Source organism: Caretta caretta, chromosome 4, assembly GCF_965140235.1.
Source record: "Caretta caretta isolate rCarCar2 chromosome 4, rCarCar1.hap1, whole genome shotgun sequence".
NCBI lineage: Eukaryota > Metazoa > Chordata > Testudines > Cheloniidae > Caretta > Caretta caretta.
In genome coordinates this window covers 76,618,391-76,644,318 of record NC_134209.1, presented here as the reverse complement: position 1 = coordinate 76,644,318, position 25,928 = coordinate 76,618,391, and the positions used below count along the sequence as shown (strand labels likewise).

Here is a 25,928-nt window from a genome sequence, read left to right as displayed (position 1 = left end):
TGTTTATTTGTGTTAAATAAAATCATTTCCTGAAAGACTGTGATAAAAGTCTGATTCATCTTGAATTGGAGAGAGGAGATTTGGTAAAAGATGAGATTTAAAAAATAAAATCTCAATCATTCCATACTCCCAATTAAAATGCTATTAAATGTGCTGGTATCTACCACAGCAACAAACATACATTTTACTTTTGTAAAATATAGGAAGCAAAAATCATTTAGATCTAGATTAACCTTATTCTACTACTGCAATATAATCAAAAGATTTATGGGCACCTATACACCTGGAAAGTGACTTAAGGTTTCCCAGGTTTAAAAAATGAACATCTACAGATCATCTACTGGAAGTGAAAGCACAAGGATTTATTGTTCAAAAAGAAAAGTTTTATTAATTAATAGGTATGCATCGTTAATAAGCCCATCAAAATAGTCCCTAGGCATGATACCAACACAACAGTAGTACTGTATTTTCCTCACAAAAAGGATATACACTTGAGACAGACAGATGTGAGATCCGGGAACCATGAGGTGAAGTGTGCCAGACAGACATGGATTTTTGTGACAGTACATTTTAAAAATGTTTTTAGGTTCATGGCTTACTGAGATGTTTTCCTGGGGAATCCCTGAAGAGTGGTTAATGCAAGTTCTCCAACACAAGTTATACAAAAACTCAGTTTCTGAAGCTTCACCTTTTGAGGAGAGGGCCACTGACTAGTGTCACCTATTAAAGGCCCAAACTTCATAAAGAAACCCTTGAACTGTCCCAAGGTTGTTCTTGATCTGAAACCTGATATGAACTTTTGACCAAGAGAGCAAACCGGGCTGAGGGGTTTGAAAGACTAGCACCTTCCAGAGCCCTATTTGGAGTTGGGGGAGACCTCTATTAAGCTTTTAGCATGCAGGTAGTTCCTTTTATTGTGTTTTATATGTTCTCTATATAATACTTTTGCCCTAAGAATAAATGTACTTTGCTCTGTGAAGGCTGACTGGTAACTTGTGTATCCTCCTGTAGCTCCTGAAAAAAGAGCAACCTAGAGATGCTGGATCTCAGTCAGACCTGATCCCTCCACAGTCTGTCTCTCTCTCTCTCTCTCCAGTCTGGAGGGAGAGACATGGGTCTCCATCCAAAAGAGGTGATGGCTAAGCCTGAAACCTTAAGAGAGTTACAACTGAAACTGTGACAACAGGCCTTATGCTGTACCTTGAGGTTTAAAGAGTAGTGCACCGGGGAAGGGTGGTGTGTATAGTCACGAGTCCTCCATCAGAAATGCCATGCCTTTAGATCTCAGCTGTTCAAATATAGGGTGTGTTAGCAAAAAACACAGAACACTATATGTACTCTTGATGGTAATATTAACCAAGATGTTTAATATTCTGTCTTACTAATGGATATTAACAAGATTTTTGAAAATGGATGCCTTAATTTTGGCTCCTAAATCCATATTTAGGCAACTTAATAAATGGCCTATTTTTAAAAAAATGCTGAACATCCAGCAGCTCCAACTGAATTCAATGGTTGCTTAGCATTTTTGAAAAGATCAGTTATTTTGATGTCTAAATATAGATCTAAGAATAAATTTTTAGGCACCTTATTTTGAAAATCATGATATTAAGCTTCTGTTATAAATAAAGAGAACATATTTGGGGTTACCTTCAACCTAGCATCTTCCCAATCAGAATTTTTGATCCCATTGGAATCACAGATTATAACTTATATTATCTCCATCTATGCACCAACAAGATACTCAGTTCTGTACAGGACTATTAATACAGTCCCTTCCCAGAGAATTTATATATTGGAAGATAAAGTGCACTGTGATATCTAGAAAAAAGAGCTACCTCAGGAATAAAAAAACTGAAAACATCTAGGGAAGGTAAAAATACAACAGTAGTATTTTAACGTAAGTATTAATAATGTATAGGTATTAATAAGGCCAATAAATTCTTTACACACACAAACTTATATACAAATATACACAAATACATTCCTGAATGTGTCATCTCTTGGATCGCTGATTTAAATTTTCAAGATGAGCTCTGTGACAGGTATCCATCACATAGTGAAGATTTCTCACTGGAAATCATACTAAAGTTTTTCTGTGGAGTAACCTTAATTCTGTAATCTTACGAGGGTGTAATGTAAACAAAATACATTTATAACAAGAATCTAACACTCTCACCTCTTTTTGGCCTGGTTTAGATGCAATACAACTGATTTATTAACACCAGTTAATGTGATCTCTGAAAGGCTTTTTTCAAGATATCTGTTATACAAAAACAGACAAGGGCATATAACCTACAGTCCAATCAATTTTACACAAAAGCTATTTAAGTACAATTTTAACAGCAGCAGAGTCACCACAAAGGGCAACGTTCTGCCCTCAGATATGTACAGCTCCCAACAAACTCTTCAAGGGATAGCTTTTGAGCCACTGCTTTAGAATAATAAAGTGCCTACCCTTTGTAAATTAATCCACATGCCTTTACTTCATTTCCTTCAAATAATTTTTCAAAAACTGCTTAAATAAGTTCTCAAATTCTCCTTTCCCAGATTCATAGATTTTTAAGGCCAAAAAGGGCAATTATGAACATCTGGTCTGACCTCCTTCATAACAAAGGCCATAGAACCTCACTCAAATTCTGCATCAAGCCCATCGTTTCTGTTTGAGCTAGCAGGGGTCCTCAAACTTCATTGCACTGTGACGCCCTTCTGACAACAAAAATTACTACACGACCTCATGAGGGGGACCGAAGCCTGAGCCCGCCTGAGCCCTGCTGCCCAAGGCGGGGGGGCCAAACCCCAAGCCCCACCACCCCAGGCGGGGGAGCCAAAGCCGAAGCCTGTGCCCCACTGCCCAGGCAAGGGGCCAAAGCCCAAGGGATTCAGCCCCGGACAGGAGATCTATAATGTGAGCCCGCTGCAGAGGGCTGAAGCTGAAGCCTGAGCCCGGCCTCGCAGACTTTGGCTTCAGCCCTGGGCAGCGGGGCTCAGGGTTCAGCTTCAGTCCCGGTCAGTGGGGCTCGGGCTTCGGATTTGGTTCCAAGCTTCGGTAAGTCTAATGCTAATCTTGGTGACCCCATTAAAACGAGTTTGCGACTCACTCTGGGGTCCCACCCACAGTTTGAGAACTGCTGAACAGCATATCTTTTAGACTGCAAGTGATGGAAAATCTATCACATCTCTAGGTAAGATACTCCCATTATCAGTTATCCTCAGTGCTAAAATGTGTAGCTTATTTCTAGTCTGGATTTGTCTAGCTTAACCTTCCAAACTTCTCAATATGCCTTTTCTGCTAGATTAGAGACCCTACTATCAGAATCTCTCTTCCACGTAGGTACTAGTTGAGAATGATTAAGTTACCTCTTAACCTTCTCTTGGATAAAAACTCAACAGAACTGAGCTTCTTATGTCTTTTACTATAAGGCATGTTTTCCGATCCTCAAATTATTCTTCTAGCTCTTTTCTAAACCCTTTCAATTTTTCAACTCCTTTTTGACGCATGGAAAGCAGAACCAGATACAGTTTTCTCACAAAGCTGGCTGGAAAATGGATATCCCCTTCCTGTAAAAAAAATTCTCAAGTTTGAAAATAAAATGCCCCAAACCTGGACAAAATGTCAAAAATGTGAAATTTTTAATAGGAAAGGCTTTCAAGAAAAAAATCTGTTTTGGGAGAACTGAAGTCCAGCACTCGTAAAATTGACAAGAGCCTTCCAGCCTGGCTGCCAGAGAGGCACAGAGACAGGGCTCTAAGCCACCCACTCAGCTTCAGGGCTGGAGAGGCCATTCAACTTGCACACCTTCCCCCCAGCTTCAGGGGCATGAGAAGCAGAGATTCCAAGTGCTCATTTGGGGCGGGGGAATAAGAAAGGAAGAGAAGGGAAGGAGACAAAGTCATGGAAGCTCAGACATGGCAGCCAGCTGAGAAAGCTTTTGTCAATTTCACTGGCAAAATGTGAAACTGACAAGGCCGGGGGGTGGGGGAGGGGATGGCAGATGGGTATCTGTTTCTATTTTCCCAATCAAAAAATTATGATTTTTTTTTTCTGAAAAACTGAAAATTTTCAGTAGAATATTTCAGTTTTGCATAAAGGGAATTTTTCATCCAAAAAAAAATCATTCTAATGAAAAATTTTCAACCAGTTCTACTCACCAAAGCTCTACAAAGTAGTAATACCCCTTCTCAGCTGTTTCTTGGTATTTCCCTGCTTATGCATCCAAGACTTACATTAGTCCTCTTAGCTTAGAGGTGGGCAAATTACAGCCCGCGGGCTGCTTCCAGCTCATGAGACGTTTTTATCCGGCCCCTGAGCTCCCGCCAGGCAGCAGGGTCAGGGGCTTGCCTCACTCCAGCACTCCCGCTGGGGAGTGGGGTCAGGGGGTTGCCCCGCTCTGCCAGGCTCTCCCCAGCCCCCGACTCACTGATGAGCACCATCTTCCTGGAAGATTCCTTCCAGCATGCAGAAGAGCCACACTGCGCAGGCGCAACTTAACCGCACTGTTTCCGGGATCAGAACCCCACCCCTACGCGGCAGCCCCCCACATACAGCAGAGACCTCCTCGTCTCCTATGGCCCCACCCTCGAGAGCCTCGAAACTGCCCAGGGGCTGCAGCCTCCACCCTTGGCAGTGCCTGGTACGGCAGCCTTGGTGTCACTGCCAGCAGGGCCCCTAGGTGTCCCAGGTACCGCCCCCGTGCCACACCCCATGACCCTTTCACCTTGGTAACATCCCTTACAGAGCCCCGCCGCACCACATCCCATGAGTCCTCCTGCTCCACCTTGGTAACATCCCTTACTATGTAAACTTTTAATAAATACAACAGTGCAAACAGAACTCAAAGTACAACAGTAAGAACATTTCAAATACACCATTTTGGGGGGGAGGGTGGGGCATAAAGTTACAAGTGAGCTGACACCTGCCTCTGCCTCTTCTTGTCCACACAAGTTCTGGGATAGAGTGCCATGGCTCAAAATTATCGGCGGCACTGATGCCCAACAAATCCAGGCTAGAGAGCAGGCCCAGTTTTTTCACAGTGCGTGAAATCTTCTAAAACAGCAGTTTGAAATAAGGGCAGCAGTTAAGATTTTCTTTTCCCTTTCAAAAATGAGCACTGCAAAAAAAAAGAAAAGTGGACAAAGTGTTGGGTTTTTAACAAAGACTGGAATGCAAAATATTTTTTCACAAACGTGAACTCAAAGGCTGTATGCCTGATTTGTCAGGAGAGGATCGCAGTGTTCAGGGAATACAATTTGAATTGCCATTTTTCAACGAAATATCCTAATTATGGCAGTAATTTAACAACTGAGGAAAGGGCAAGAAAAGCTGAGAAACTCGCCACGTACTTAAAAGCTCAGCAAAATATATATGTGAGACAAGCTACAGTTCAGGAAGCCACTACAAAGGCAAGTTATATTCTGGAGTTTAAATTCGCTAAACAAAATAAGCCTTTTATTAAAGGGGAGTTTTTGAAAGAATGCATGGTTCATGTTGCTGGCATGCTGTGCCTGGAATACCAAAACAAATTTGAGACCATTAGTTTGTCACAAAGAACTGTTACTCGCCGTGTAGAAGTGATTGTGAACGTTTGGCTTCTGAGCTGAACAAGAAAGCAGCAGGGCTTTACCTTATTTTTGTTAGCTCTTGATGACAAGTGGGCTATTATCAAGAGGAGGAAAAATCACTTTTGTAGTGGTAATCAGGGTGCCCCATTTCAAACAGTTGACACGAAGGTGTGAGTAACAGTAGGGGGAAATTAGCAAGGGGGAAATCAGTTTTTAGTTTTTGTAGTGACCCATCCATTCCCAGTCTTTATTCAGGCCTAATTTGATGGTGTCCAGTTTGCAAATTAATTCCAGTTCTGCAGTTTCTCATTGGAGTCTGTTTTTGAAGTTTTTTTGTTGAAGAATTGCCACTTTTAATTGCTCATTGATCTACAGTGCAATTCCACCTTGAAGAAAAAGTACAATTCAGAAAAAACTGATGAGTTTTATGCCTCCTTGAGTGAAACAAAGTTAATAAATAGCCACAAGGTGGCACAGAAAATCCTTGTTTTGTTCGGCTCCACCTGTGTGTATGAACAAACATTTTCCCTGCTGAATTACAACAAATCTCACTACCAACCAGCATCTCAACTCAGTATTACAGATTTCCATAACAAGAATGACACCGGACTTTGATGCCATTGTAAAGAAGGGTGACCAGCTGTATTGTTCACATTAATCAAAGAGGGCATGGAAAGGGGTTAAGTTTAGTTTAATTATTGTAATATGTTGTTATGATGGTATATTTATAATAGTAAGTAAGGTTTTATGTTTATTTCCACTAAAATGTATTAAGAGTCTATCTGAATAACTCTGAATTGTTAATTTTGGGAGCCTTTATGGCCCGCCATACAATTTCCATACCCAGATGCGGCCCTCAGGCCAAAATGATTGCCCACCCCTGTCTTAGCTACAGCACAGCACTGAGAACTCACATTTAGTTGATTTACCATCACCCTTAAGTCCTGTTCAATATCACCGCATTCCAGGACACTGCTACCCATTTTGTATGTGACCTACATTTTTTTCCTATATGCACAACCTTGCATTTAGCTGTATTAAAAGACATGTTGCTTAAATGAGGCCACTTCACTAAGCAATCCAGATCAGCCTTTCCATTGCTGTACATGAGTCTGAGTAGCAAGTCAAACAAAGGTGACTACATAATGTTTTTGGCAAACACTCTAGTCTATTAATATTTATGTGTATTGTAGTAGCACCAAAGGGTCCCAGCTGGGGAGCTACATTTTGCTAGGCACTGTACAGACATAACAAAATGACTATCCCTGCCCGGAAGAGCTTACAATCCAAGTTTAGAGATACCTACCTAATTTTAATAGTATCAGGTTCTGTAGAGGTCAGAATAGAGATTCATATAAATGAAATGTTTCTGAAAAATAAAAATCAGCTGTCTCTAACACAACTTTTTCCTCATTCTCTCAGACACACAGATTTGCACTAAAGGTTTCTGTTAAGTCTTACGAGAATTGGAATACATTGTTCTTGAACCCATATTCAAATCATGTGTACATTTCCTCATTAAGGAGTGGAGGAAAAACTCAAGAGAACAAGAGACAGTGCTAAAAATCAAGGAGCCACAAAGTGAAGTTGAGAAATGACTGGTCATTAAAAGAGGAGTGATCTCTTTAGACATAGACCAATTCAGCTGTACAATGGACTCTACCACAATCAGCAGCAAAAACTTCAAATATATTGAACAAACAGTACAGACACTAGCTATGCTATAATATTCTACCCTTATGTCTTCCATCCCAAATATTAAAAAAAAATTAACTCTTCATATCTGGGTATGTTTAACTTTGAGAGCTCATTGGACCAATTTCTTTTTCTAGGACACTTGGCTTCCATGTTCTGACAGAATCCATAATTAAAAGTTAGTCAGTTAACTAAACAACACGAAGTTCAGAAGAAATAACTACTGCTTGCCATTTTTAGCTGGAAACATGCACTCTCAATTCATCAGGGGGTTCCTGTCAACATCTGGGATGCCCCTTCAACAAGCTTTGGACATTAGCTATGAACACTTGAAAAATAAGTATTTTTCAGAAACACACAATGATGAAAATGACAATATGCCAGAAAAGTCAAACCTGTAGGAACCTGTTTAGTCATACAATTAAGCATAGAGGGAAAGGCAGGAACCAATGAGACACTACTAAAGAAACACAACTTCCTTAACAACCTCACTGATTATAAGACTGAAGCTTCCTTTATTATTACTGTTCCTAGAAGAATCTGTACAACATTTACTAATTTATCTGAATACCCAGTTGCCAGTGTAGCTATTTAAGAACTTCTGCATGAAATTCAGCCTGTTATTGATCAACTAGTGAAGAAATGTATATAATCTTGAATTTCTATTCATGCGAACGTGACTTTTTATACAAAAATGGCATACCTTGGGTGACTTTTAGAACTCCTGACACTTTTATATTCTAAGGCTGCTTCAACACAAAACATACAACACACAAGGGAAAATTCTGACCTCAGTAACAGAGAGAGACATTCAAATATAAAGTCAGTTTGAAGATATTCCCTTTTATTAGAGAAGCCTCTAGTGATAATGATGAGATAGAGCCATTAAAGCACGATCTCCAGCTGACTTCACATTTTTTTCCTCCCAATTCCAATTATCGTATTTAGCAGCAACAATTTTCTCTGAATTCTAGACAAACAGAACCTTCAACAGCTGCGATAACAAACGATAAATGATTTGAGGATGCATTTAACATGTAAAGGGGTACCATCAACTTAGAAAGGTCACATTTTTGCAATTTTTAAACTTACAGCAATAGTAAGTAAAACTTGAGATTTCTATGTACGAAAACACCTTGTTTCTTTATTTTTTTACAGTTTGTTTACCTTGTGCATTTGATAGAGTTGTTTGCTAGCCTATTTCACTGATTTTTCTGTTTGCCTGGAACTTTCACACAGCAACAGTAGAGAAAAACATTTTTAAAAATAAGAAAACTAATTTTTAAAATCACAGAAATTGGAAGGAGGACTTCGTATTGGTGCACAACAATTGGAAAACAAGGACAGATTTTTAAAAGAGTCATACAGATTGCTTCCCTATTTCTGCCCTAGAAGAAATGCAAAAGAGGAAGTGAGGAGAAAGAACACTGGATTCCTACTGTGCACTAAGTCACACAGCAAACAATTCAGGGGTTCATGGCGTTAAGCTATCTCATGCAGAACAGGATATGAGAAGCTCTGGAGGATTAAGTACAGCTGACAAATATTCTGAAAACCTTTCATTACTCCCCTTCCCTCACCCCCACCCCATGAACATAGGAAACACTTGTTGCAAAGAAGCTAATTGGCCAAGATTTTACATTCCAAGCAGGAAACATTTTCCATTCTGTTAATGAACTTCCATATCACTATGAAAGTAGCACTGACTTTGAACACTACTACTTCTAGACATTAAAGTTAAACTGCTAATTTGGCTCCAAAAAGGTTGTCTATTTTTAAGAAGTAATGTGTCAGGTCATTAAATTTGGTATTACTTTCTACCACATCCTCCACAACACAGCCTGGATCTCAGTCTCCACAATTCCTTTCCCCGTCCCAATTAGCCTTGCCCCACTTGATTCCTGCTCTTGCCCAGCCGCCTAGTTCCATGTACATGATTTTCAGTCATTTCAGGCCCTCTCTCAAGCATAGCTTGTATTTGCATACGACCTTTAAAGATAATACACCGGACCCTCGCTAGAACGCGGGATTTGGGATCCATGCGCAGTACCGTGTTAACGCGGGGACTGCATTAAAATGAATTGCAATTAATTAAATTTGGGATTCATGGCCGCAACCGCATTGTATGTGAATTCGCGCTATATAGACGCACGTTCTAGTGAGGGTCCGGTGTATGTATTTCTAAAGGGATGCTATCAGTTCACTTAGGCTCAAATATTTCCATTCTTTAATGTTAATCCCATGCAGCATCCCTGACCGATACCTTTCATTGGTAATAATCATGCTGAGGTTCTCAAGACGCACACGGCTCTCCTCTGAGCTCTTTTTAAGGCATCGTGAGACACTGATGACAAAGGGGCAACTGCTATTTTTTCCCTGGGGAAATTTAAAAGTAAAGACCAATAATCATGTCTGGCAGTCTGACTTTATATGTATTTGTGATAGCAGCCAAAACCCTGAAACGTCAGATTAGAAGTTAAGATATTGTTCTGAGCTAACTGTCTATTGGACTATTATTATTTTTGTTATAAATTACAGCATTATTGTATTCTAAATGTTAGAGTTTTGTTTCAGGGGACTTTCGTTGTTAAAGGTTGAATGTTAGGGCATTTTTATAAACATACACTCTCAACCCTACTCCAAACATCCATGGGGTCAAAGATTCATCACCAGCTACACATTTGAAGGGGTCTTTCTGTGTACGTATCTCCTCAGCCTGATCAGAGTTTTTGTCTGCTGGGGCTGCACAAAGTTTTAGGTTGGGCCAGAGTGGAGCAAGAGACCTGTCAAAATGAAGCACCATACCTTGATGAGCCCCTACGTTTTAATGAAGAAATCTAGGAAAACCCAAGAAATTTAATTAAGTCTGGAGCTGTATTAATGCCCTTTGGCTCCACTGCATCTACTGCAGGAGCTCTGCTCCACCGCAAATAAGGAGAAAGTGTAAATCCTGGTGCAGGCAGGTCCAATTGATACCGGACTATTCCTACCTCCTTAGATCAAGGGTTCTTTTTTTCTCTAAAGATCCCTGTGATTCATGGAGTGGGAAGCCTTGGGCCCTCTAAGTTTAGTAGGATCCGAAGTCCTCCCTCTTAAGTGGAGAACATATAGTAAGCTTATGCAACGTGAACCTTGTAGAATTTTTCCCACTGGCCCATTCCTGTGAGAGGGAACAATACATGGGGTCCTCAGTGATGTTAGGTTTCTGTGATGTTTCATGGTACAAAGGTTTCATGGCATGAGTTTGAGATGGTCACCAGTCATGAATAATGAAGCCATAAGCAAGTAATGCTGGTCATTTCAAATGAGAGCTAGTAAAACCTTTATACTAACAAACATCATCATATGTATGTCTCTAAACATGTAATTATGCATTCTTTTAAAGAGGGGGCAACCTTTTGTTCAGGCTTAAAAAAACCTTACCTTTTTTAAAAAGAAACTGCAGACAGGTACAGTATGCAATTCATGCTCTTTTGGGGTGCCTACATTAATATGCTTTAAAAACAGAAGTCAGACTTCATAGGAATATCACCCTCCTGTCAACTTTAGTAATCAAAATCTACATACACATATGCCTTAAAGCAACATAAAACAAAGCAAAATCTTTGCTCAAAGGCGATCACTGCATTCAAGGAAGTAAAATTTTTAACTAGGATATTTCTGTTTGTTTTTACATCCACCTTAAAAGAACCTGGAAATCAAGAGACAAAGGAAGATTTATTTCTCTAAAACAAGAAACCAAAGTATCACCTAAAGACCTAAAGCTTTCCCTTAGGATTCAGGCCTTGTGAACGGGGTGGGCGGGCGGGCGAGGAGGGAGGAAGGGAGTTGCAGCTATTGCAGTTTGCACAACAACGAAATAATAAGGCAGCCATACCTATCCCATATCCTTCATAGAGTTGTCTTTCATGCTCTATGGTCTGATTGATTATTATCTCCCGGGAACTGTGCTGCCTTCCTTGTCTGCCTTTAATGCTGTTATGTAACTTAATTTGCTCCAGCTCATCACTGAATCGATGTAAATATCTGAAAGACAACAAGTTTAAGCTATGAGATGTCTCGTAATATTTTAATAAAACTATACTGGTTTGGTCATTTGACAGGGAAATATTTCTTTGCCATCTGCGCAACATCTAAATATGCCACCGATGCAAATCTTGAATTTCGTGTGAAAAACTGTAATATTCTTCCAAAAGAGAAATTCTGTTTAGGCTGTGACCTCTAGACTCTTACCCCTCAGACTTAGCAGAGTATATAGCATGTCACCTATTGTAGCCAAGAACCTCTGGGAGAAGGAAGACTAGCGCTGTACTGGGAGAACTTCCAAACGACTACAGGATAATGATGAGAGAGCAGATTTTGCTCCTACCTGTTTGTTATTATACGCAGCATTACCTGTTCCACCTATAGCAAAGGTCCAAGGCCAAAATGCCCTCTGTGATTTAGTCTGACCTCCTGCATAACACAGGGCATAGAACTTGCCCAAAATAATTCCTAGAGCATATCTTTTGAAAGAATATGCAACCAATTTAAAATCTGTCAGTGATGGAGAATCCACCACAACTCTTGGTAAACTGTTCTCACCATTACAAATTCATGCCTTATTTCCAGTCTGATTTTTGCCTATGTTCAATTTCCACTCATTGAATCATGTTATACTTTTTTTATTGATTAAAGAACCTGTTAAATATTTGTTCCCTATGTAGATATTTACAGACTATATTCAAGTCACCCCCTAACTTTCGTTAAGCTACACAGATTGAGCTCTTTGAGTCTATCACTGTAAGACATGTTTTCTAAATCCTTTCATTTTTCTCATGGCTCTTTGCTGAACCCTCTCCAATTTATCAACATCTTTCTTGAATTGTGGGCACCAGGACTGGACACAGTATTGCAGCAGCAGTTGCACCAGTGGCAAAAAAACCTCTACCTCTACTTGAGAACCCCCTGTTATTCATCCCAGAATTGCATTAGCACTTTTAGCCACCGCCTCACACATGTTCAGCTGATTATCCTGGGAAGCAGTGACTTTCAAAAAGATTTGTGGGCTGTAGTGGATAGAGTCCCCATCCTTTAAGTGTGGCCTACATTCTTTGTTCCTAGATGTATACATTTAGCCATACTAAAAACATGTTTGCTTGTGCCCAGGTCACCATGCGATCTACATCGTTCTGAGTCAGTGACCTGTCCTCTTCATTATTTATCACTGCCCCAATTTGTGTGTCATCCGCAAATTTTAACAGTGATTTTATGTTTTCTTCCAGGTTACTGATAAAAATATTAAATAGCATAGGGCCAAGAATTTATCCCTGCAGGACCCCACTAGAAATACACTGGCTTGATGATGATTGCCCATTTATAGTTACATTTTGAAACCCATCAGTTAGCCAGTTTTAAATCCATTTAATTGGCACCATGTTCATTTTATATTGTTCTAGTTTTTTAGTCAAAATGGCATGTGGTACCAGGTCAAACGCCTTAGAGAAATCTAAGTATATTATGTCAACCCTATTACTTTTATCAACCAAACTTGTATCCTCATAAAAAAAAATTACAAAAATCTAGTTAGTTTGACAGGATCTATTTTCCATAAACCCATGTTGATTTCCATTAATTACATTACACTCCTTTAATTCTTTATTAGGAGAGTCCTGTATCAGCCACTCCATTGTCTTGCCAAGGATCGATGTCAGGCTGACAGGCCAATAATTAGCCGGGTCATGCTGTTTACCCTTTCTAAATATTGGCACAACGTTAGCTTTCTTCCAGTCTTCTGGAACCTCCTAATTGCTCTAAGACTTACTGAAAATCAACCTTAATGGTCCAGCAATCTTCTCAGCCACCTCTTTTAAAACTCTAGGAAGCAAGTTATTTGGACACGCTAATTTAAAAATGTCTGACTTTAGGAGCTTCTGTTTAGCATCCTCCAGAGATATTAGTGGAATTAAAAGAGCATTATCACCAGCATTTGATCAGACTATATCATCTGCTTTTTTCCCCAACTACAGAACAAACATATTTATTGAACAATTCTGCCTATTCTGCATTATTATTCATAATTCTACCATTTCCATCTAGTAATGGAACAATACCATTGTCAGAAGTTTTTGTTCCTAATATATTTTAAAAACTCCCTAGAAGATTTCTCCTTGTGTCCTTTTGCTTCCCTCATCAATTTTCTATAATTCCTAACTTCTGGTTTATATTCATTACTATAAACTTTCCCTTTCTTCCATTTGTTATATTTTATTTTTATAGCTGCCTTCACTTCCCCTCTAATCCAGACTGGAAGAAGTACAGCCTTCTTCCTTGATTGCCTGACACTTCCCATCATAAGACCCTATTTTCAGTTGCTTATAACTTTGCCAAACTTTAATCACTTGAGCAGAAATTTCTCAGATCAGGTGTCTGCCTCAGGCAGAACTTTTCTGAATGTTTCAGCTAAAATGGTTTTGCCACTTCAAAGAACGAGATTAGAGAAAAGTGTTATTCTGCCTACGTTAAACATTTGTACTATAATTTCTCGGAGAAGCTCTGGTGCCTCCGCGCTTTGGAGCAAGAACTGGAAATTTGGTGGGGGTAGAGGGGCTGCCCTATTTTTGCCATTCGTGTGAAACAAACAGCCAAACCTGTCTAAGATACGAGCCTATGAACAGTGCCACCCAGAGGATTCTGGGGCAAAGCAATCTCAAGGGCCCCTTCCATAAAAAATAGTTCGTTTTGCCACCCCAAGCGTCGAAGGAAAAAAAGAAAAGAAAAGAAAACCCAAGTCATGCTGCCGAAGAAAGAAGAGGACAGGACGACCCGCTGCCAAACTGCCACAGAAGACTGAAGCGGAGCGATTGAGCTGCCTCCGAAGTGCCGCCGCCCAGGAAGAGAGGGACTGAAAGACCCGCTGCCGAATTGCCACCCCTGCCCTGACTGCGGGGCCCAGGGCCTGAGGCAAATTGCCCCACTTGTTCCCCCCCCTCGGGGCGGCCTTGCCTATGAGAAAAATCACTGTTTTTTGACTTCCAGTAAAGACTTGTTAAGAGTTTGGAAGCTAAATTCTCCAAAGACTGTCAGTACTCCAGCATGCTCGAGCCAGGGCTGTACTTAAGGATTATCAGAATGGTTATACACAAGGGAGCCAAATTAAAGTTGCACAAGCAATCATAATTCTAGCATTTCCTAATTTTTGGGTACTTGACTTCACAACCACAACACTGTTGTTTTAATGCAGTGTTTTCAATGTGAATGTTTTTTTTTTAAACTTAATGTAACCTGTCTTAAAGTAACCGTTCTGCACCCCAGAAAAAAAAAAAATCATACGTTGCCTGCTATAAGTGGTCTTTCACTAAAATGTCAAACTAAAGTACTCTGGATACATTGAGGATATTTTAAAGTCTCATGCCATCATTATACTGCGAAGACTTTAAAACATAAGATGGCAGTAGATCCTATAGCATATACCAGTGATGGATCTGCCCCAGAGTAGCACTGGAGATGCTCCTCAATAATGCAGGTTTCATTGAACTGCATACGAAATATGCCATAAATACTGAGGGTAAAAGGAATTTACCATCATGAGACAGGCATAACCTAGCAAGAGATGTAGCTGACAAATTGGCAATGGGGGCAGCCTTTGGTACATGTAGTCTTATGTATAGTAATGATATAGTCCCCATACAGGCCCCCACTTTTGAAACAGCTCTGGCGCTGTTCAGCTGGCCTTCCTAAAACAGAATGTGACAAAGAAGTGGGGCTAAGTGAAGTAGAACCTGTAGATTGCACTTTCACCAAGAAATGCGACTAACACCTCATGCACTGGGGACATAAACATTTAGATTGCTGATCATGCGGTTACTGGAAAAGATATAGGTGTACCCATTTTAATTTGAGTTTGCCTTCACTACATATGCAGAGATAGAATACTTGAGTGGGTAAGTCTCTCTGGATATAATCTGACCTCATCCAGTAGTTCCAGAATAATTATGATCTACTTATGCTAATGCAGAATATCTTCACTATTAATAAATCAATGAGATTTCTAATAATAAATACAAAAGGGAAATATTTAGTTAAAGATTCATCTTAATTTTACCAGTCAGTAAGTCAATCTTATTTCCATCAAAAAAGAGCCTTTTATATTATTGTATACCCCATTCTTACTTTTCAATTAGTTCACAGGCTTCTTTCTTTGTGTAGTCTGCTTTGCTGGGATCAAGGTGACTTTGAAACCATTGCAACTTTTCTCCTACAGGAACGAAGTGTGTGTTAATTATTATAGTAGCACTAGCATAGACCAAAGCCTATCAATGTTCCTGCAATAAATCCCATTTTTCAGGGGTTTAAAATTCAGTCATAAAAATTTGCCTCACTATGGTACAAGTACAAGGTCTCAGTCTAGATATGAAATTAATACAAAGAATAGGTTTCATCCAGTTATTTTTAATTTGGAGGAGAAGGTAGAAGTTGTTTACAGATGTTTTCCATCCTCCTTTACTAAAAGAATAAATAATACATACATACATACCTAAATTGTTTTGAAGTACTAGAAATCAGGAAGAAAATGTTCAATTTATTTTTCTTAAAACACAACCCAATTTTTCAGCAATCAATATACACAGTATATTTTTTTCAGATAGTACAGTGCAGAGGAATTAGATGAACATCTTAAAAATTGTTAAAACATTTTCTGTAAGTACTGCTTGTGAAATGTTTAAAAGTACCAAAAATCACTTTCAGATCATGTTATATTAAGACATGATGGGGGAGGAGGGGTGGACAGAATCACCATATTGGATCAATATCAAGATAATCAAATATGTAATGGAGAAACTGTCAAAATTAGCAACTTGGAGTTGCAGTATGAGAAACTGGCCTGAGGCTTTTTCATTCCCTGATTAACAGATCTGCATAATTTAAGAGTAAAGTAAATTAACAAGGTAAAAATCAAACTCTTTAAAACACTGTATCAAATTGTGGTCCGAAATCTACCAGCCTTCCCAGTTGCTGCCTGGCATCTCTGCCAGTTCATAAACATCTACATGAGGTGATACAAGTATAAACTTCGGAGAAGGCTACATCTAATCATATAGATTGACAAGGTTTGGTGGTATTAATGAAATAAAGGTTTGTTCTGTAGTATGCCAAGTTGCCTATTGCTACAGTCAGCCACGTGATGAACTCCACGTGTGTTGCAAAGAAGTGAAGTCAAGAAATCCCATACTCCTCTTAGCTCTAATTTCATTTGCAGTTGCCAGGTTGAAGTGAGAACATCCATGATATTCTTACAATTTTATACAGTTTATTAATAGATTATAAAGACAGTCCTTACCCCAAACAGAGAACAATTGGATAGAATTCCTTTTCCCACAAAAGTCTGTAAGACCTAAGTTATAGGACAAACCTTAATTTTGATTTCAACCAAATAGCTTATGATACTCACCTACAATACTCAGACGCAAGGCTTTTTCATTCTTCAACCTAAAAGACAAAGTGCACACTCCAGTCAACCATTTCCCAAGAGAAAAATCAATGGAAAAGCTGGGTGAAGACATGTTGTAGCACAATTCCACTTCTAAAACCTGCCAATGTCACAACTTCTGATTTCCCTTTTTATGTGAGAGCTCCAGGCAAACCAGTTAATTCAGATTTTAGTAAACTATTTCCAACATTTCGCTACTGCGTTGTTTAAAGAAATGGTGGAAGGGAGGTGAAGGCAGAGTAAAAAGACCTCTTGATATTTATTGGACCCTACAATATAAACATTTTATTGTGACAAGTAGATATAAATAAGTGTTTTGATATCGTCACAAAGCCAGCCAATGGCTTTTACACTAAGATTTTCTTCATCTGTTCTCGAAGAGTTTTTCTCTTTCTCACTCTCTTTGAATTATGGGTTATATACTGAAACCTCATCAATGCTGAAGGATGCATATATAACCTGTTGTTCAGTATTTGTTAAATGCCCCACTCTAGTGGCTGGTTTACAAAAGATTCAAGTCGCCTAGAGCTACTACCCAAAGGAGCTGTTCAAGTACAGTAGTAGAGATTCATGATTTTACCCCTGGAGAGCTCAGTCCAATCCCCAGCAATGACCCACATCAGTCCTAATTTTGTTTCCAGCAAGACAGGTTAAAATATACAGAAGTGTTCTAATTATTGTTACTTCAGCACAGAAAAAAACATTATAATAATGGCAGATTAACACAGCAATGTTAAAGCTTTATTAGGTCTTTTAAAAACAGTATTACTCCGTGTGATGGAGACTCTCCAAAAGTTATACATGGGAGAAGAGTCCGATTAAAATATACAAAATAAAGGAGCAGATCCTCAGCTGGTATAAACTTATAGTGACACTGACTTCAGTAGTGCGAATGACAATTAACACGAGCTGAGAATCTGCCCCAAAATGCCTAGGGCATCCTCTACCTGGGATGGACACTCTTTTTGTGTAGTAGAGTCTAAATAAATTAGTTTAGCAGGGGGTAGGAGAAGTTGAAGTTATTTTTATTTCTTTAAATATTTCACAAGTAAGAGCAATTTTATAAATGCCAGCTAAAAGATGAAAATGCTTAAAGAAAAATGAGTCAATGGAATTCATCTGAGTGTAGGATTTGCAGGATGAGCAGACTTTAAATTAGACAAATCTGGAATGTGATGAGCACAGAAAATGTAAAGGAAGGGAAGGAAGGATTTAATATTAAAACAAATTAAAATGTGAGTTGTACCTAATGTTTGAAATAGAGACTGCTGTAGGAAAAGAGGGAAGGAGTGCAGTGCACAGAATTGGAAGCACGTGGTGAGAAGCAAAGCAAAGGGGGAGGATTTTGAAGGAGGAGAGCACAGAAAAAACAATCTCATTCCATCTGTAGGTAACAGCATGAAAAAAGACACCAATGAAAGGACAGGACAAAGGAAATAGCATGGGCAGATGATACAGTTTTTACAAAACAAAATTGTGTGCTTCAAATATTTTTAATAATACAAGTCAGCCCATTATTTTACATATTAGTTATAACAGAAGCTTTGCATTTTTATTTAGTCATCTTCAGTGTTTGCCATACCTTACATGACAACACATACAGACAATAGTGCATGTCTACGAAGTGTTGCCATGGAGAAAATTGGGACGTCAGACAGACAAGCAGCCTAACTAAAAGTGTAAGCTATATAGTTTCACCCTGCCTGTAAATGCTGCATATGAGGTACATGTTAGTTGGTAGTAGGTTACTATCCAAAAACCACTAAAAATTTTTGTTGTTTCTTTTTTTCAGGGGTGGGCAGGTGAGTGCTTGAATGCACACAGGCATTATTTATGTGTGTGCATTCATAGAAACTCTTCACATTAACAGATTTTCATGAAAAAAGTTAGCATAGAACACGTTATTTACATGATTGGCACTGTACTCTGCAAGAGGAGATTGGAGTGGGTAGAGGTTAAAGCCATGTAGATCCCAAATGAGAAACTCCTTAGGGTATGTCTACACTACAGAATAAGGTCGAATTTATAGAAGTCGGTTTTTTAGAAATCGGTTTTATAAATTCGAGTGTGTGTGTCCCCACAGTAAATGCTCTAAGTGCATTAAGTGCATTAACTCGGCGGAGCGCTTCCACAGTACCGAGGCAAGCGTCGACTTCCGGAGCGTTGCACTGTGGGTAGCTATCCCACAGTTCCCGCAGTCTCCGCTGCCCATTGGAATTCTGGGTTGAGATCCCAATGCCTGATGGGGCTAAAACATTGTCGCGGGTGGTTCTGGGTACATATCGTCAGCCTCCCGTTCCCTCCCTCCCCCCGTGAAAGCAAGGGCAGACAATCATTTCGCGCCTTTTTTCCTGAGTTACCTGTGCAGACGCCATACCACAGTAAGCATGGAGCCCGCTCAGGTAACCGTCACCCTATGTCTCCTGGGTGCTGGCAGACGCGGTACGGCTTTGCTGCACAGTAGCAGCAACCCCTTGCCTTCTGGCAGCAGACGGTGCAATACGATTGGTAGTCGTCCTCATCGTGTCCGAGGTGCTCCTGGCCGCGTCGGCTGGGAGCGCCTGGGCAGACATGGGCGCAGGGACTAAATTTGGAGTGACTTGACCAGGTCATTCTCTTTAGTCCTGCAGTCAGTCCTATTGAACCGTCTTATGGTGAGCAGGCAGGCGATACGGACTGCTAGCAGTCGTACTGTACCATCTTCTGCCAGGCAGGCAAGAGATGAGGATTGCTAGCAGTCGTATTGCACCATCTTCTGCCAGGCAGGCAAGAGATGGGGATGGCTAGCAGGCGTACTGTACCATCTTCTGCCGAGCAGCCATGAGATGTGGATGGCATGCAGTCCTTCTGCACCGTCTGCTGCCAGCCAAAGATGTAAAAGATAGATGGAGTGGGTCAAAACAAGAAATAGACCAGATTTGTTTTGTACTCATTTGCCTCCTCCCCTGTCTAGGGGACTCATTCCTCTAGGTCACACTGCAGTCACTCACAGAGAAGGTGCAGCGAGGTAAATCTAGCCATGTATCAATCAGAGGCCAGGCTAACCTCCTTGTTCCAATAACAACGATAACTTAGGTGCACCATTTCTTATTGGAACCCTCCGTGCAGTCCTGCCTGAAATACTCCTTGATGTACAGGCACCCCCTTTGTTGATTTTAGCTCCCTGAAGCCAACCCTGTAAGCCGTGTCGTCAGTCGCCCCTCCCTCCGTCAGAGCAACGGCAGACAATCGTTCCGCGCCTTTTTTCTGTGCGGACGCCATACCACGGCAAGCATGGAGCCCGCTCAGCTCACTTTGGCAATTAGGAGCACATTAACCACCACACGCATTATTCAGCAGTATATGCAGCACCAGAACATGGCAACGCGATACCGGGCGAGGAGGCGACGTCAGCGCGGTCCCGTGAGTGATCAGGACATGGACACAGATTTCTCTGAAAGCATGGGCCCTGACAATGCATGCATCATGGTGCTAATGGGGCAGGTTCATGCTGTGGAACGCCGATTCTGGGCTCGGGAAACAAGCACAGACTGGTGGGACCGCATAGTGTTGCAGGTCTGGGACGATTCCCAGTGGCTGCGAAACTTTCGCATGCGTAAGGGCACTTTCATGGAACTTTGTGACTTGCTTTCCCCTGTCCTGAAGCGCATGAATACCAAGATGAGAGCAGCCCTCACAGTTGAGAAGCGAGTGGCGATAGCCCTGTGGAAGCTTGCAACGCCAGACAGCTACCGGTCAGTTGGGAATCAATTTGGAGTGGGCAAATCTACTGTGGGGGCTGCTGTGATGCAAGTAGCCCACGCAATCAAAGATCTGCTGATATCAAGGGTAGTGACCCTGGGAAATGTGCAGGTCATAGTGGATGGCTTTGCTGCAATGGGATTCCCTAACTGTGGTGGGGCCATAGACGGAACCCATATCCCTATCTTGGCACCGGAGCACCAAGCCGCCGAGTACATAAACCGCAAGGGGTACTTTTCAATAGTGCTGCAAGCTCTGGTGGATCACAAGGGACGTTTCACCAACATCAACGTGGGATGGCCGGGAAAGGTGCATGATGCTCGCATCTTCAGGAACTCTGGTCTGTTTCAAAAGCTGCAGGAAGGGACTTTATTCCCAGACCAGAAAATAACTGTTGGGGATGTTGAAATGCCTATATGTATCCTTGGGGACCCAGCCTACCCCTTAATGCCATGGCTCATGAAGCCGTACACAGGCAGCCTGGACAGTGGTCAGGAGCTGTTCAACTACAGGCTGAGCAAGTGCAGAATGGTGGTAGAATGTGCATTTGGACGTTTAAAGGCGCGCTGGCGCAGTTTATTGACTCGCTTAGACCTCAGCGAAACCAATATTCCCACTGTTATTACTGCTTGCTGTGTGCTCCACAATATCTGTGAGAGTAAGGGGGAGACGTTTATGGCGGGGTGGGAGGTTGAGGCAAATCGCCTGGCTGCTGGTTACGCGCAGCCAGACACCAGGGCGGTTAGAAGAGCACAGGAGGGCGCGGTACGCATCAGAGAAGCTTTGAAAAACAGTTTCATGACTGGCCAGGCTACGGTGTAAAAGTTCTGTTTGTTTCTCCTTGATGAACCCCCCCGCCCCTTGGTTCACTCTACTTCCCTGTAAGCTAACCACCCTCCCCTCCTCCCTTTAATCATTGCTTGCAGAGCCAATAAAGTCATTGCTGCTTCACAGCCATGCATTCGTTATTCATTCATCACACAAATAGGGGGATGACTACCAAGGTATCCCAGGAGGGGTGGTGGAGGAGGGAAGGAAAATGCCACACAGCACTTTAAGCACAGCACTTTAAAAGTTTACAACTTTAAAATTTATTGAATGACAGCCTTCTTTTTTTTGGGCAATCCTCTGTGGGGGAGTGGCTGGTTGGCCGGAGGCCTCCCCACCGTGTTCTTGGGCGTCTGGGTGAGGAGGCTATGGAACTTGGGGAGGAGGGCGGTTGGTTACAGAGGGGCTGCAGTGGCAGTCTGTGCTCCAGCTGCCTTTGCTGCAGCTCAACCATACACTGGAGCATACTGGTTTGGTCCTGCAGCAGCCTCAGCATTGAATCCTGCCTCCTCTCATCACGCTGCCGCCACCTTTGAGCTTCAGCCCTGTCTTCAGCCCTCCACTTACTCTCTTCAGCCCGCCACTTACTCTCTTCAGCCCTCCACCTCTCCTCCCGGTCATTTTGTGCTTTCCTGCACTCTGACATTATTTGCCTCCACGCATTCGTCTGTGCTCTGTCAGTGTGGGAGGACAGCATGAGCTCGGAGAACATTTCATCGCGAGTGCGTTTTTTTTTCTTTCTAAGCTTCACTAGCCTCTGGGAAGGAGAAGATCCTGTGATCATTGAAACACATGCAGCTGGTGGAGAAAAAAAAAGGGACAGCGGTATTTAAAAAGACACATTTTATAAAACAGTGGCTACACTCTTTCAGGGTAAACCTTGAAAGTTAACATTACATACATAGCACATGTGCTTTCGTTACAAGGTCGCATTTTGCCTCCTCCCACCGCGTGAACGGATTTTGGTTGAATGCCAGCAAACATACACTGCAATGCTTTGTTCTACAGTGATTCCCCAGTACGTGTTGCTGGCCTGGAGTGGTAAAGTGTCCTACCATGAAGGACGAAATAAGGCTGCCCTCCCCAGAAACCTTTTGCAAAGGCAGAACCGCAAATGCCAGGGCAAAGTAATCCTTTCACATGCTTGCTTTTAAACCATGTATAGCATTTTAAAAGGTACACTCACCAGAGGTCCCTTCTCCGCCTGCTGAGTCCAGGAGGCAGCCTTGGGTGGGTTCGGGGGGTACTGGCTCCAGGTCTAGGGTGAGAAACAGTTCCTGGCTGTCGGGAAAACCGGTTTCTCCGCTTGCTTGCTGTGAGCTATCTACAACCTCCTCCTCATCATCTTCTTCGTCCCCAAAACCTACTTCTGTATTGCCTCCATCTCCATTGAAGGAGTCAAACAACACGGCTGGGGTAGTGGTGGCTGAACCCCCTAAAATGGCATGCAGCTCATCATAGAAGCGGCATGTTTGGGGCTCTGACCCAGAGCGGCCGTTCGCCTCTCTGGTTTTCTGGTAGGCTTGCCTCAGCTCCTTCAGTTTCACGCGGCACTGCTTCGGGTCCCTGTTATGGCCTCTGTCCTTCATGCCCTGGGAGATTTTCAGAAAGGTTTTGGCATTTCGAAAACTGGAACGGAGTTCTGATAGCACGGATTCCTCTCCCCAAACAGCGATCAGATCCCGTACCTCCCGTTCAGTCCATGCTGGAGCTCTTTTGCGATTCTGGGACTCCATCATGGTCACCTCTGCTGATGAGCTCTGCATGGTCACCTGCAGCTTGCCACGCTGGCCAAACAGGAAATGAGATTCAAAAGTTCGCGGTTCTTTTCCTGTCTACCTGGCCAGTGCATCTGAGTTGAGAGCGCTGTCCAGAGCGGTCAGAATGGAGCACTCTGGGATAGCTCCCGGAGGCCAATACCATCGAATTGTGTCCACAGTACCCCAAATTCGAGCCGGCAACGTCGATTTAAGCGCTAATCCACTTGTCAGGGGTGGAGTAAGGAAATCGATTTTAAGAGCCCTTTAAGTCGAAATAAAGGGCTTCATTGTGTGGACGGGTGCAGGTTTAAATCGATTTAACGCTGCTAAATTCGATCTAAAGTCCTAGTGTAGACCAGGGCTTAGATCCCAAATGAGAAATCCCAAACTCCTGGAAGGATATCACTTTCATTTTGTGAAATCACTAACAGGGGAGGGATGAGGGGACTCCTAGAAATTAAAGTAGCATGTTCAAGTCAATAGCTTAACACAAGGAATTCTTCCAGTGAACATTAGGGCTTGTGGAAGTTGTTGCAGTGACAACAAAGGAGCTTTTATCCACAAAACTAGCAGCTTTCTCAAACTGGTCCACCATTCTGAATGCAGGATTGAACCATGAGGAACTTCACAAGTGAGAGATGTGGGAATGAGAAACAGTTGCCCATCACAACAGGCTGCAGTCTGATAAAAATGCACACAAGTTAGCCACTCCAACAGTCCCCTCCTCGTGTCTTAAGGTATGTCTACACTGCTGTTAAACACCTGCAGCTGCATGTGTCAGCTGACTTAGGTTCACAGGGCTTGGGCTATCTGGGGTTGTTTAACTGCAGTGTAGACATTCGGGCTCGGGTTCCAGCCTGGGCTTTGGGACCCTGCAAGGGGGGAGACTGAAAAGCAGCGGTAAAGGTGATGGCTTTTTTTTGTTTGCAATATGGGTATTACCCGATATTATTATTAATTTGTACTATTGTCATACCTACGAGCCCTAGACATGGACCAGGACCCAATTGTGCTAAGCGCTGTACAAACTCAGAACAAAAAGACAGACAGCATATGGTGGATGGCGAAGAGATGAAACTGAGATTCTACTCTGAAAATTGAGACTAAACTTTGGTTCTACTCTGCAAGTTCCATGTTTATGTCTCAGATTCCATGTCAAGAGGTTTTTTCTCTCCTATAAATTCCATCCCTGGCTCCAAAGGTTAAGCTGGGTTCTTTGATCCTACCTTAAAAACTACAGTTGAGTGGATAAATTTTCCTTCGCTTCCTGTTTCAGGCTGTTAAACAGCTGCTGTTTCCCCCCCCCCAACCCATACCCCACCCATACCCAACTACGTTTGCGAAGCTCTGGGCTGGGGTGAGGGATGAGGCTATGGGGTGCAGGAAGGGGCTTGGGATTTGGGGGGACTCAGCGCTGAGGCTGGGGATTGGGGCGCGGGCTTACCTCAAGTGGCTCCCAGTCAGCGGGGGTGCTAAAGCAGGCTTCCTGCCTGTCCTGGCACCGCAGACCGAGCTGCGCCCTGGAAGCAGCCAGCAGCAGGTCCAGCTCCTAGGCAGAGGTGTGCAAGCAGCTCCGCGCGGCTCTCGACTGCAGGCAACACCACCCCCAGCTCCTGTTGGCCAGTTCCCGGCCAATGGGAGTGCAGAGCCGGTGCTTGGGGCAGAGGCAGCATGAGGAGCCTCAGTCGGTCACCACCACCACCCCCCGCCTAGGAGCCAGACCTGATGCTGGCTGCTTCAGGGCACAGTGCAGTGTCAGAACAGGTAGGGACTAACCTGCCTTAGCTGGCCAGCACCATCGACAGGACTTTTAATGGCCCGGTCAGCGGTGCTGACCAGAGCCGCCGCGACCCAGTGCTGGGTCACAACCCGCAGTTTGAAAACCACTGACCTAGGGCCACAGGGAGGGCAGTTCAGGGGACTGGGGAGAGAGTGCAGAGGGCTGAGTTGCAGCCAATGCATAGGGGACAGACTATGTGGGGAGGACTGGTGGCAGTCCCTGAATGGGGGATAGAGACCAAGGTACAGTCCCGAGATGAAAGGGTTGAGTGCTGGGGGACTGGGTGCTGAAGGCAGTTGCTGGGAGGTAGTCCCTAGGTGGGGGAATGAGTGCATGGAGGGCCATTCCTGGGTGGGGGACTGGATTCCGGAGGTGGCAGTCCCTGGGGAAGAAGGGCGTCAGTTCTGCCCTGGACAGGGCACCCTGTCTCTGCATCGCAGGCACGTGTCCCAGCCCAGTATTGAGGGGGAGGGTCTTGATGCTGGGGAGGATAGTCCCAGGGGATTGGGTGATAGAGGAGCATTCTCTGGCTGGGAGGGGTGGGGGGCAGTCCCTGGATGGAGGGTCTGGGTGCATGAGGAGCAGTCCCTGTCTTGGTGGGCACTCCACACCAGGCAGGGCTCCTGAGCTTTGCAGGCAGGCTCCGGGTGCTCAGCCCAGCCGTGCCGCCAGCAGCAGTTTAGAATCTAGGGTGGCAATACACCATGCCATGACACCCAAATTAATTAATTTTAAGAGTTAATGTTTTCACTTATTTTGCTCATTTAAAATGCTCTTGGTAGACATTTGCCAGTGTTGAAATGAAAGGTATTATATCGGGCTGAATCGTATTGCTAAATACTAAGCCTTTTTTTGGTAGATAGTGTGTGGATGTGGCCCGTGTAACACACAGAGAGCTGCATATGCAGCCCGCAATGGTAAATAGGTTGAGAACCGCCTGTGGCTCACGAGCCACAAGTTGGCCACCCTTGCTCTACAGTGCAGACAAATGCAATAATTCCCTGGCAACAGTGACATGAATAGTCGCTATCAAGCTAAAATATCTTTAGAATTATTCAGTAGAACTGCAAAGCTGCCCAAGACCCTAAAGGTC

At 42.7% G+C, this 25,928-nt stretch overlaps 1 protein-coding gene across 1 annotated transcript in view; it reads right to left on the bottom strand.

Annotated features, from left to right (window-relative positions):
• TMA16 (translation machinery associated 16 homolog) overlaps window positions 1-25,928 on the bottom strand; it is a 51,142-nt gene that overhangs the window by 15,305 nt on the left and 9,909 nt on the right. Inside the window, exons 3-5 of the mRNA XM_048847606.2 lie at window positions 16,688-16,725; window positions 15,409-15,493; window positions 11,135-11,283 (exon numbers count right to left, since the gene is read on the bottom strand). Coding sequence (XP_048703563.1) covers window positions 11,135-11,283; window positions 15,409-15,493; window positions 16,688-16,725 — 272 coding nt within the window. The remainder of the gene's footprint in view (window positions 1-11,134; window positions 11,284-15,408; window positions 15,494-16,687; window positions 16,726-25,928) is intronic.